The 12,794-nt window shown below is 43.4% G+C and overlaps 1 protein-coding gene across 1 annotated transcript in view; it reads right to left on the reverse strand.

Moving 5' to 3' along the window:
- TPR (translocated promoter region, nuclear basket protein) overlaps positions 1-12,794 on the reverse strand; it is a gene marked incomplete in the record, with an annotated part of 1,837,142 nt that overhangs the window by 1,694,538 nt on the left and 129,810 nt on the right. The window contains 1 exon segment of the mRNA XM_044085316.1: positions 8,035-8,115. Coding sequence (XP_043941251.1) covers positions 8,035-8,115 — 81 coding nt within the window.

Genomic DNA, 12,794 nt, shown 5'->3' on the forward strand with positions numbered 1-12,794 from the left:
AGGAGGGTCTGCAAGGATCTGCAACACAAAAATGCAAAAAAGGACTGGCTCTCAAATAGTAGGACACACAAATTTGAGAAAAGCCTTAAATCTTGAGACCAGCCAAGGAACACTGTCCCTGCCAACATGAAAGTTAGAATTGGCTGCCAACTGCACTTTAATCACAGGGAAAACTAGAGGCCAAATAAAACTCAAGAAAATCCAGAACTGACAGTAAAGGAGTGGAACAGATTAAATCTTGATTCATCCCACAGTGCAAAACGTCTCCATTTACTGGAATAAATCTTCCTAGTATAAAGCTTTTGAGCCGAATGTACAACGCTATCAGGTAGCTTGGGCTTCCTGGCCATCAATGGAACTGAAGAAACCACACAGTTAGCTTGCCAGACTGCAGATTGGGAGGATTCAGCCCCGCTAGATGAGAAATGAGATTTGGAATGGGATCTAGAACCCAAGAGGGGTACTGCAGAAGAGACCACAGGAAGGGGAGAACCACACCAAACGAGGCCAGAAGGGGGCGATGAGAATCACTGCTGCTCTGCAATGGGCTATGTTCCGAATACATTTTACAATCAGAATGGGGAAAAGCACGCAAGAGTTCCAGGGGGCCAAGAATACAGCAGAGCATTTCTGGGCAACATCCCCTGAAGTGCTAAGGTGTTAAACTTGCTGCACTTTGTGTTGAATGGGGAGGCAAAACAGGTCGCAACACAGAGTCTCCCAATGCCACAAGATCCAAGCTACCACACTAACATTAACAGACCCCTCACGTGAGGAAGTAGAAAGTTCCTGCTCAAGCGGTCTACCAGAATATTGAATTTCCCCAGGATGCATGTTGCAACCAGAAAGAGCTGAGATGATATCACTCATTGTCAAACGCTTATGGATTCCCGACAAGAGAGAAGAACAAAGACCAACGTGTTCCTCCTTGCTTGTTAAGATACCAGACATCCTGTCCAGCTCTACTGAAATCATACCATTGAGGAGGGCATCCTGAAAGGCTTGCAATGCAAGGACAGCCTATCTACAGAACACTGATGTGGTCAGTCTCTGCCAAAGACCAGTACCCTCTAGCTGTAGGAGGAGGAATAAACTGTCCCATTGGTCACCAAGGGAAAATAATCAACTGACTGTGGCATACGTCTGTCAATCTTAACAGAAAAAAAACACTGGATGAGGCAAGAATGACCACTAATGCCAGTGTGCACTGCAGAGCCCTCATATGGTATCTTATTAGAGGGATCAACCTTACTGAAGCTGCCATGTGGCCCAGGAGTCTCAAGATCGCACAAGCTGGAGGCTTTGGAAGTGCAAGTACTGATGCTGCCCAAGATCAAAGGCCAATTACTCTGGAACTTGGGTGCTTGGCAACTTGTGAATTCTAAGGTCTGAAGAGGTTGTACACCCTACTTTAGATAAACTATCACAAACTAGCTCCATAACTGGAGTAAGGCGTGTCTGGCTGTGAAAAGTGACACTTTCGTTAGGACAGTGAGGAGCCAGCTGTCCAGGTAAGGGAAGACCTGGAAACCTGCAGCCAGCACCTGGCTGTCACCATTGCAATGCACTTGGCAAACACCCAGGGGTGGTGGGGAAACCAAATGGCAGGGCTCTGAACTGAATGACTGGCCCCCTAACAAGAAGCCCAAAAACCTTGTAGAGTGCTTCTCTATCTTGATATGAATACAGGCATCTTTAAGGTCTATACAGCACATCCAGTCATCCTTCCTCAAAACTACCATCCAGAACCTGGTCTGCTTCACAAATGGATTTAATTTACTTAAATACAAAATGGGCCCGAGGTCCAATCCAAAAGAGGCCCAAGGTCCTAGCTCTTCCTGGCAACAAAAAGAACCTCGAGCAGACCCTGGAATCCTTGTTGGTTTGGTGGGACCTCTTGGATAACTACTTGCCAGCAGCTTCTGAATCTCTACTGCTGCCTGCAGTCTCTGATTGGGTAGAATGTCTGGGGGCATTTGTAATGGACTCTTGTAATTTCTATTAAAAATAAATAAATAAATAAAAAATACAGTAGTATAACCTCTGGATATAACTCAGCACCATGCTGCTGAGGTGATGGTCTCCCGAGCTTCTGAGTGAACAGCCAAACTACCCCAGACTGTCTCTAGAGCAGAACAGTTTGACAACCCTTAAAGGTTGCAGACAGGGCCCACCAGGGAAGACTCTGGAGATCCTGATTCTGTGGACCACCCCTCCCCCATGGATGGTCTTGATTATGGTCCCACTCAGCTAAGGGAGGAACGCTCCTAAGGAACATTTTAGAAGGATTGCTCTGACTTTCTAAAAAATATGATACGTTTGCTCATCTTCTGATTCCTCAGAAAGGTTTGATGAGGTGTAGCAAAACGCACTCCTGTGATGGACATCTTCCCTTCTTGCTCCTTCCTAGTAAGGGCATCCTTAATTTTTGTCCCAACAGCCATCAAAAGGAAAGATGTCTTGAAGCAATCTGAAAGTTGCACAGGTGTATCCAAGTATGGCAACACATGCTAATGCCACAGCCAGCCACTCAGAACACTCCATTAGCTGCATTCACAATGAACCTCATGGAAACACTGCAGATGGACAGCAACCGAGTTTCCAATGTCCGACTCTTCAGAGACAGCTGCACCTACACTTCAGGTACCAGATCATATTGGAGTCTAGTCAAGTGGGATAAATAGTTAAATGAACTTGCTGAGATTAGATTGCTTCACTAAATGGTCCAAAGCCAGAGATTCTGTTTGGGGGATGGACTAAGGATCTCTCTTCAGAGATCCCCTTTATGTTAATGGTTGTCACCACAATTGTATCCAAAGCCAGACTTACTACAATGCAGTCCATCCTTAGGTGGAACATGAATTTTGTCAGACTCCAACATATAGAGCTCCTTCCACGCCCTCGGAGACACTACTTCTGAGTGCTTCCAGAAGTGGTAACACCAAAGGTGTGAAAGGGCCTACATTGAAGGCCTCCAAAAATACTGTCTCCTCTGGAGAATGGGCTTCGATGGTCCCTGCCCCACATTAGTGAAGAAGCTCCAAGAGGTCACCAAAAGAGGCATCATCGCACAGAGATTTAGGGAATCCCTCTCCTTCCTCAAAGTCAGTATCCCCAGTGAAAGACTCCTCAGAGGAGCCCAGGTGCTTCCTCTTACACCCCCTCCTCTTACCCATGACCTCCGCTCCGGCAAGATCAGAGGAGGGGGTGGTGGCAGGAAGCACCGCCTAGGTGGCAAACTGGAGGCCAACTGGCACAAGCTGTCCCAGAGCAGACTGATGACTAGTTGCAGGCCTAGATGAGAAAAAGGGATGGAACACTCCCTGGGGACACCCAACCATCTCCTTAGAGGAGAACACCCTCTCCACAACACAGTCAGACACAAGCCGAGCTGTCAAACATCGAAGCTGGGACCATTGACCCCAACCTACAAATGCCAGCTTAGACACCATGGCACTGAGATCTGTTTGGCTCCAAAGTAGTCAGAGTTGACGAGTCCAAGGAAGAATCCAGGACAGAGGGCAGCCAAGCCATTGGATTTGGCACCAAGGATCTTGGATCCAAAGGGATCGAGGAAGGAAACCAGGAAGATGGAGCTGAGGTTCCGAATAGGTCCCAGACCCGAAGGAATAAGATCCAATTGCTTCTGGGTCTGCAAAAATGAACTTATCTGCTGCTCCAAGTCAGAAGCGTTGAAGCTGCCTATAGACCCTACAATCTCACTTCTGAAGACCTGTTACAAGAAGACAACCACCCCCAAACCTAGCAGATGAGTTGAGGATCATTTTACTAAACATATGCACCTGACAAATTTTCATGATTATCAGCTAACCAGCATCCCCTTTCCACTGTCTAATCTCATACTAGCAGCATCACCATTCACCTGGCGCTCTGGCGGTGATGGGGCTGCTATTTCAAAATGCAAGGCAGCTTTACAGCCTCTCGCACAGTTAGTCACATTTTTGGGCCAGTCAGTTTTTCCAAAATTAAGAAAGTGGCAAGGATACAGTGAAACTAAGTGGGCACTACAGCTTGGCAGACTTACTAAGCAATATGCTAAAGATTAGACTTCAAATTTAAACACCCAATGGAAGTGCTAAGCTAATCCACATCAAGGTACCCAATGGAAGTGCTAAGCAAATCCACATCAAGGTTCCCAGATCTTATGACAATCAGTGTGCTTAGTGAGTGTTATTTTGTTGAAGTCAACACCATAATACAGCTGGGTAGTAAAGTTCTTAAGTGCAGATGTTAGGGTGTGGTCACTGTTGCAGTCACAACTTTTGAGGAACTCTGTCACAGACTGAGGTCCAAAACCGGCCAAACCTTCAGAGCTGAGTGTGCTCCCCACTAAGGCAGGCCGATCATCATGCCTTGAAAGTCCTCAAACTAGTATAAAGGTTGCAAATAATAAGCTATCTTCAAGTTCTTTCAAGCCCCACTCACAGTCAGGATTAATAAGAAAACCAGCACTAACACTCACTACAGGTAATGCACAAGGGCTGTGGAAACTACAGCCTCCAAGTACCCAAGCAAAATAACAGCAGGGAAGCCAAAAGGAAAAGGTATAGACAAAGGAGGAGTAAGAATGACTGAGTTCCCAAACCCATCCCCTAGAAGCCCTATTTTTGGGAGGATAGGATGGACTAACTGCAACAGTGACCACACCTGAACATCTACAGTTATGGCAATTTGACTAGACAACTATGCAATGTTCTTTACATGGATCACTAATGAAGATGACCACTGATAAGGCTACCAAAACTGGCAGCCACGGAAGGAAGGATTGTTGGTTATAAAATAGAACTGGAAGGCAACACTACCTTCAGTGGTCAAAACAAAGCCTGGAAATAAGACCCAGACTATGATGTTTGGAGAAAGTGTGGTCAAGTGTCTGCTTCCAAAATGTCCTGTATAGTAATCTATTTCAGAAATACAGTTGTAGTACTTTACCCTGTAATGATTTCTCATGTACCTTGAAGCAAAAGTTCAGACAATTCGCTAACCATCTGGAAACATTTTTTTACACCAGTAACCCTTTTGTACAATCTGCAAGAGAGGACGCTCTCCTAGCTTTCTAACAACTTTAGTTCTACCCAGATACCCTGTCCATGCACATCCATAGTGTAGGATTCTCTCCCCTTTGTTCTGAGAAGCAGGGAAGAAAACTGGCAAATGAATGGCCTGATTCATTACAACTACTGCAGGCATAGTTAGTATGCAAGTTAATCCTTTACCTCTTTTTTTTTTTTTTTTTTTTTAAACAAAGATACTCTGTTTAAAAAAAAAAAACAGATTCTTGGCATATCAAGGTCTAGACGTCTTATACTCTCCTGTCAGTGCAAAAAAACAAGATGTTTTCTAAGAAAAGAATTTCAATGAAGCTAAAGCAGCCAAATCAAGACATTTTACAGTCAGTTTAAGCTTTTTTTTTTTTTGGGTTAGGAGTGAAGATTAAGAATACACTTCATGAGCTACTTGACTGGTGGTCTAGATGCCACAGTAGGGGGTGAGCAGAAACGAAAGATGTGCCACTAAAGAATAGCTTAGACAAATTTTGGAGTTGTGAGCACAGCCACTCATTTGTCATATAGGCTCCTCCTTTGGTACCACCAGAACATCTTTTCACTCTGGTTTGGCTAGGTGCAGTTTCCTGGCACTTAGCTTCCTAGCCTCACTCACGCTAGGTGCAGTTTCCTGGCACTTAGCTTCCTAGCCTCACTCACGCTAGGTGCAGTTTCCTGGCACTTAGCTTCCTAGCCTCACTCACGATACCTAATGCATCTCTGGAATACAGATGCTAACAAGAAAGTAACCCTCATCCAAGAATGTATTCATCCCAACCTATCTAAAATGGGTAACCCCCAATGCCCAGTAGTGCATCAAGATGTTGATACGCTGTGGCAGCAGTGAAAGACTTCTCCCTTCCCAAGTGGAAAAGGAGAGGCAAACAGTACTGAGCTGGTTAGAACTGAGCAATCGGTACAACTCCTGGCCTTTCCTCTATCTTCTGACACCCTAGAAAGCAAGTTAAGTGGAAGAAAATACAGAAACAGACCTTTTTTGACTTCGGATGAAATAATCCACTGCCCAAGCTTACCTGTGAGGTGTCAAGGAGGAGGATTTTGTTGACTGTTTACTGCTAAAAAGGGCAAAAAAAAATGTCCACCACTCAAGTATCCCTCCACCTGTTCATCAGATCCTAAAGTTTCCCTGGAAAGCATCCTTCTATGTGGGTACGATGAGGTCATAATTAACAAAGCTACCCTGGAGTTCTCCTGTGATGGCATGCAAGGCACTGTCAGTAGTAGTCTGAACTGAAATGTCCGTTTCCAGGTCTGGGTAGATAACCTGCAGAGATATGTGCCCACCCCCCCCCCATTACATCACTTTGGTGTAGCCCATGAGTTACATAATTGCTGACATCATACTGTTTTTAAAACTCAATGTTTTCTAGCATTCCTTTCAGATGTACAGCTGGCTTCCCAATGGGCTTCAGGTGCCAGCATCTTTAATTCTAGAGTATAGGGCACCCCATGTCACATCTAAAGCATCTGTTTTTAAGGTCTGATTAGCGAGAGGTGATTGCTGTAAGGGTAATACTCTCATTTCTTGGGCTAGGTTTGATTCACCAGTCTAATTCTTTGACATAGGGTTGCACCGATGGAAGTGTTTTCAGAATTATGAACCTCAGGAGCCAATGTAAATATCTGATGTGCAGTCTGACTAGGTTTACCACAAGGCTTTTTAAAGCTGACCAATCTAGAAAAGTACAGGACGCATCTATTTGGTTTTGCATAGAAATTTCTAAAGTCCGTCAGCGCTTCTACTTTTCCAGTGGAAGAAAAATCCTGCGGGTATGCATTGCCACGAGGGCCTCTAGGAACACTATCTTCTGGACTGAACACATTTGACTTCTACAGGTCAAGTGTGAACCCTTGCCTCTTCAGGCACCACAAGGTGCAATTCAAACAACCCTCTGCTCTCCGCTTTCAAAGATTAGGCATGGATGAAGTAGTTGATCAGGTAACAGAAATAAACACTCTTGATTCTGCAGTGTCACCATTAGGATCACGCATTTAATACCCCCTGGTGCAGCACCTACATTACAAAGACAGAGAGGTAAACTGAAATGCAGTACCCCCCTACTACAACCCTCGTGTACTACCAGTGCCCTTTGAGCATTCAAATATGTAGATAGGTCTCTGAGGACTACTCTGACTAGGACTGCTTGAGGCCTAAGCTTGGGTAACAGTGTCGGAAGTGTCAACATTCTGAATTTTATGACTCAAGTTTGTTCAGCCTTAACAGTCCAGAACACCAAAGCTCCACCCTTTAACACCAGAAGAAGTATGGAATAAAAGCCAAAGTGTGGATGGGAGGAAGGTAATGTGAAACAAGTCTGTCTATTGGCAAGATCAAAGGAACAAATTAACATAGGAAAATGCAGGCATGGCAAAAGAAACATGAGAAACACAAGCTATTTCTGCAGCTGTCCTTTAAAGTATTAATGGCATATCACATACATATTAAATTAGAAAAAATAAACTACACTACTATGATCATATCAAAACAAGCAAACACTAAAACATTTTGATACCAAGGCCATTCCAAACACATTCACTGTAGCAAAGCTCCAGAGATTAGAGAGACTTGCACTGCTCAACAGTACTATGCCTTTCAATCTTACAAGAAAACGCAATATAGACACGATGTCAAGTCCAGGGCAGGCATTACAGCAGGAGAAAAAAATATGACCATTTCAGAAGTACACAAGGAAAATACCAAAAATACACTGCTGACATACGAAAGTGGTGATAGGGGAAGGAAAGGTTCCTTCCAATACACAAACTCGTCACTGTAATCATACCATCTCGTAACTTGTTATTAACACTAGTGCAAAGAAAGCAAGTGGCAAACTAGGAGGAGTCTTACCAGGACACTCATCATATGATGGTAATGCAAACATCTAAACCAATATTTGTGCAACTAAAAAACAGAATACTGCTGCAAATAAAATTTAAAGCCCATTACCTTGTACAAGTTAGATAATTTGATATGAGCATTCAGTTCATTGTGGAATTTTTCTTCTGAACTTGCCTGCTGATCTTTGCACTGAAAAAAAAAATGGAACAGGACAGGGAGAATAAAACAACTCTGAAAACATTCATCCAATGAAGACACTACCATCATTCCAAACAAAGTGTGAAAAAAAAGCAGAACTTAAAACTTCATATGTCACTGCACAGTTCTTACCTTTCCTCTTAGACAATGTGGTGTTGTCCATGTGCACCAGCAGAATGCCTGGTTTCCAAAGATGTGAGAATGTTTGTAGGGCTTGTAAGAGAGTGCTCTAATTTCCTTTAATCGGATGTGTTCTTTTAGTATACAGGAAGGCCACACTAACTCTATGGTCTCTTGTCCAATCCTCCCATGCCCTGTCCAAAGCATCTGTAAACAGAACTGGACTGTGTGGGGCTGGAGTGAAAGGACGACATGGGTTCAGCATAACCTGGTTGGTACATCAAATGAGTTCCTTTTTGATGCAGGGAAGAAGATGAATGCTAGTATCAAGAGGGTGAGTGCTGGGATAATATTGGCATCTAATATCTAAAATATAATATAATTGGCGAAAGCCGATGCACTCTGGCTAGACTTATAAATGCCCTCGGGCAGATAGCCTAGTACCTACCTATGAACCTAAAATCATTGTATTTTCTCCATATGTAGTCTGGCCAGGGGCAGCATAGGGATGATGGTTGCCGTGAGACCCAGGATCCTCAGAACTTGTCTGGCCAAACAATGATCCTTCCTGGAAAGCATTACGTACTTGTTAGTGAGGTGATCTTTTCCTGAGGAATACATGCTTGCGTGAAGGACATGTCCAGGCCGAATCCCAGACAGGTCAGCTATTGGGTAGGAATAAGCTGGGATTTTTCATAACTGATAGTGAATCCTAAGAGGGTCAAAAGCTCTCAGTGTGAAGAAGTTGCTTGAGAAGTGTCCCTACATAAAGCCTGGAGTAGAAGGTCATCCAGGCAAAGGAAGATATATATGCCCAAAGTGCAGCAGAAAGCCACTACTGAAGCCAAACACTTTGTGAAAACCCTTGGAGCTGTAGAAAGACCCAAGAGCAAAGCAGTAAACTGAAAATGTGGTGAACCAGTAAAGAACCTCAGAAATCTTCTGCAGAAAGTATGGATGGGAATATAAAGATAAGCATCATTTGGGTCTAAGGAAACCGGAAGAGCTTGTAAAAACAGTATTTTATGAAGTGGGAACTCTAAGAAAGGTGTTTAGGAGGGAGAGCTCCAAGATAGGTCTGCATTGACCCTCTTATTGGGACAAAAATCGATTCTAGAGTAAAACCTCTTTCCTAAAAATGAGGGGACCTCTTCTATGATCCTCTAGGCCAGTGAACCTTGCACAATAGGGTCTACCAGGTGTATCTGGTTGGGAAGAGGTGGGAGTAATACCCCAGGAAATGGGCTGCTTTCCCAAGACTTAGTATAACCCTCCTTGAAAAAGAGGGCCTATTTGTGAGAGGTTATGAACCCCATAATGCAAAAGAAAAAGTCTTTTGAAAGGGGAGTAGAGGTGGGCAGGTAGACTATAGTCACAGTGGTCTACTATAAATCTGAGGCCCCCCCCAGAAGGAGTAGCTTTCGGATTTTTTTCTCAGAGTCTTCTTAGGAATTTTCCTTTGCCTATGAGGTGTTCTAGGCTCTTGGCAAAGGAGGTGGATTTTGCTGGATAATTTTCCATCATCTGCAACAGTAGCCCCCTTTTCCCCAGTTTTCTATATGGGGTCAGTGTATCAAGTTAACTGTCGGCATCTCTCGATTCAGGGACACACTCCTGACTTCTTTGACACTCATACCTGACTGTCACAGATCTTCTCTCATGCAATCCATCCACCTCTTTGCTGGATGTCCTCATTTCCTCTTACCTTTTTCCTGTCTGTCCAAATTCTTCACAAATTGTCTTCTGCTTTTCCACACATATCTGGACCACCACGTACTGTCCTCTGATCTTTTTTGCAACTGGAGCTACTTTGGTTTCTGCTCTCATGTCCTCATTTCTTTCTATGTTCCACAGTGTGCAACCTACCACCCCTTCTCAGGCACTTAATTTCCATCACCTCTAGCTTCCTCATGTGTTCTGCTTTTACTTCCCAAGTTTCTGTACCATACAGTAGTAGTGGTCGCACCACTGTTTTGTACACCTTACTTTTCAGCTTCTTTGGCATTCTTCTGTCAAACTACATCAGAGACTCTATGCTAGCCGGCTGCAGCCCCCCTGATTCTAGCTTTGACCTCTTCTATCAGACTTCCCTTCTCAACCACCCCTCCCAGATACCTGGAGCTATTAACCTGTTCCACTATCTTCCCCTTCTATCTCAGTTCCCAGCTTCTTCAGATTTCCCCAACTTGCTGGCATTACCATTGCCTTATATGCATTTGGTTTCATCCCAAGTGCCTTCAGTTATACAGTCCATTCTCTATACCTTGCTGAAGTTCTTGCTCAGTCTGCATGTAATGCCACATCTTCATACAGCAACTTTGTTTATCTGTCCCCTCTGAGCGGTTTCTAATGCAGTCCATAACCATCATGAACAGTAGTGAGATCAGAGCTGAACCCTGGTGCACACCCACTCTCACTGGGAACCTCTATGAGGCCGAACACTGTATGTACTAGAGTCATTGGGTCGTTGTACATAGCCTGCACTAAATTCTACCAATGATCCTGACACTTCAAAACACCACAGTACTGAATCTAAAACCTGTTTCTAAGGTGTGGCCTGGGAAGGCTTTGCCACAAAGGAAGCTTCAGGGATACAACTGCCTTAAATAACTCTTAACAAGCCTTGGTGCATTTCTATCAAAGTACCATGAATATCTTCCAGCACAAGGATCCTAGTTATGGTTCAGAATACTCAATCATCTGAAAGGCCACAGGAGCTTTACTGGCCTTAAGCGGGGTCAGAGTAGAGGGCTCGTGAGAAGACGACTGGCATACCAATAAACAGGCTGAGCTTCAGCTATCAACTTAATGGCTGACAAGTGTGTGTACGTGAAAAATGACACATGGGGAAGCCCTCCATCTGCTCTAAGAGGGATTAAAACTGAATTAGTATTTAGTGTTTACTGGGTGCTTTTCAATGTGCCTTTGCTAAAAGTCAAAGTGTTATTAGCTGTGTGCATGACATGTCATCGTGAATGAAAAAGATTAAGAGACATCTAAAAAGAAACATTAAGGAGGCACCTTGTAGATGTACAGGTATCGATTGAAAGAGGCAACTGTTAATGAGTTCTGCGGCTTCAGACAATGGATCTACCTGGGGATCTGGCAACAAAAGATTAAAGTGGTCTCTAGTTTGTAGAATTGCTACATGAAACAATTTGAAATGTCTAGTGAGAAATCCTAAGAGATTAAGATATCACAGCATTACCACTGCAGCAGATTGCTGGAAACAGTTGTAGATACAAGTCTGTTGTGTGGCAACCAAAGTCTCTACTTTGAGCAGATGTTAGTGCCTTTTCCAAATAAAAAAAAAATAGTAATTTATTACATTTCAGTGGCATAGTCCACAATCTGTTAAGATCACTAGGTTTGGTTAAAGTAACAGTCTGCAAACAGTCATACAGGGCATTTGGTCAACCAGAGAGATTTTGATTCAGATTGTTTGGTATGAAAAGGAGCAAACCAAGTCACAGATGTGGCAGCCTACAAAAATGCTAGCGATGTAAGGAAGACAATTTAAGATAAAAAAGTACAGTTGTGTACACTTACCATAAATGTAGATGTTAGAGTGTATTCACTGTTGCAGTCATTACATTTGGGTAATCCTGCTGGCAGGTTGCCCTCAGCCGGCCTGAATTCCAAAGTCTTGGGTTCTGCGTCGGCTGCTGTCGCACCTTCCCTGACGTCAGGTCGTCTCAGGGGTATAAAAGAAGCGGGCAACGGCATTTTCTTCAGTTTTTCTTGCCCCAGATGTCAGGTGCCCCCTGAAAGGGTAGGAAAAATTTATATATACACACACACATATATATATATATATATATATTATATATATATATATATATATATATATACATATATATATATATATATATATATATATATATATATATATATATATATATATATATATATATATATATATAAATACATGCACCAATATAAACTTTACCTTCATCTACAAGCAAATGCACCACATAGGTTGTATAAATCAGAGGAAGAAGAGATGGCGGGTGGGTAACCTGGACTGCAACAGTGAATACACTCAAACATCTACATTTATGGTAAGTGTACACAACTGTATTATGTTCTTCATGTTTCACTGTTGCAGTCATTACATTTGGGTAGAGTCCCAAAGCTAAGGTTGACAGGCTGGAGCTAAACAGCATTAGGAGCAGCTATGAGGCCCTGCAGAACTGCAGTGGCAAAGCCTGCCCTGGATTTAGAGTAAAGTGGCAGATGACAGTGCTTAGTAAAGGTATGCACTGAACTCCAAGTAGCAGCCTCTAAAATGTCTTTGGATGGTATTCCCCGGAGAAAGGCTGCTGAAGTGGCTGCAGCTCTGGCTGAATGTGGCCTAATGCCCTTGGGTACTGGCTTGCCATGGTGAGAATAGCAGAAACGAATGCAGTGGCCTATCCACTTTGAAATTGTCTGCTTTGAGATAGCCTTTCCTTGTGTTCCTGCAGCATATGCCACTAGTAATTGCTGTGCCCTCCTAAAAACTTTTAGTTATGTACTTACCATAACTTCGGATGTATGGGATCCATCTC

This window comes from Protopterus annectens, chromosome 10.part0 (genome assembly GCF_019279795.1).
Source record: "Protopterus annectens isolate FY-2018-M chromosome 10.part0, PAN1.0, whole genome shotgun sequence".
Classification (NCBI taxonomy): domain Eukaryota; kingdom Metazoa; phylum Chordata; order Ceratodontiformes; family Protopteridae; genus Protopterus; species Protopterus annectens.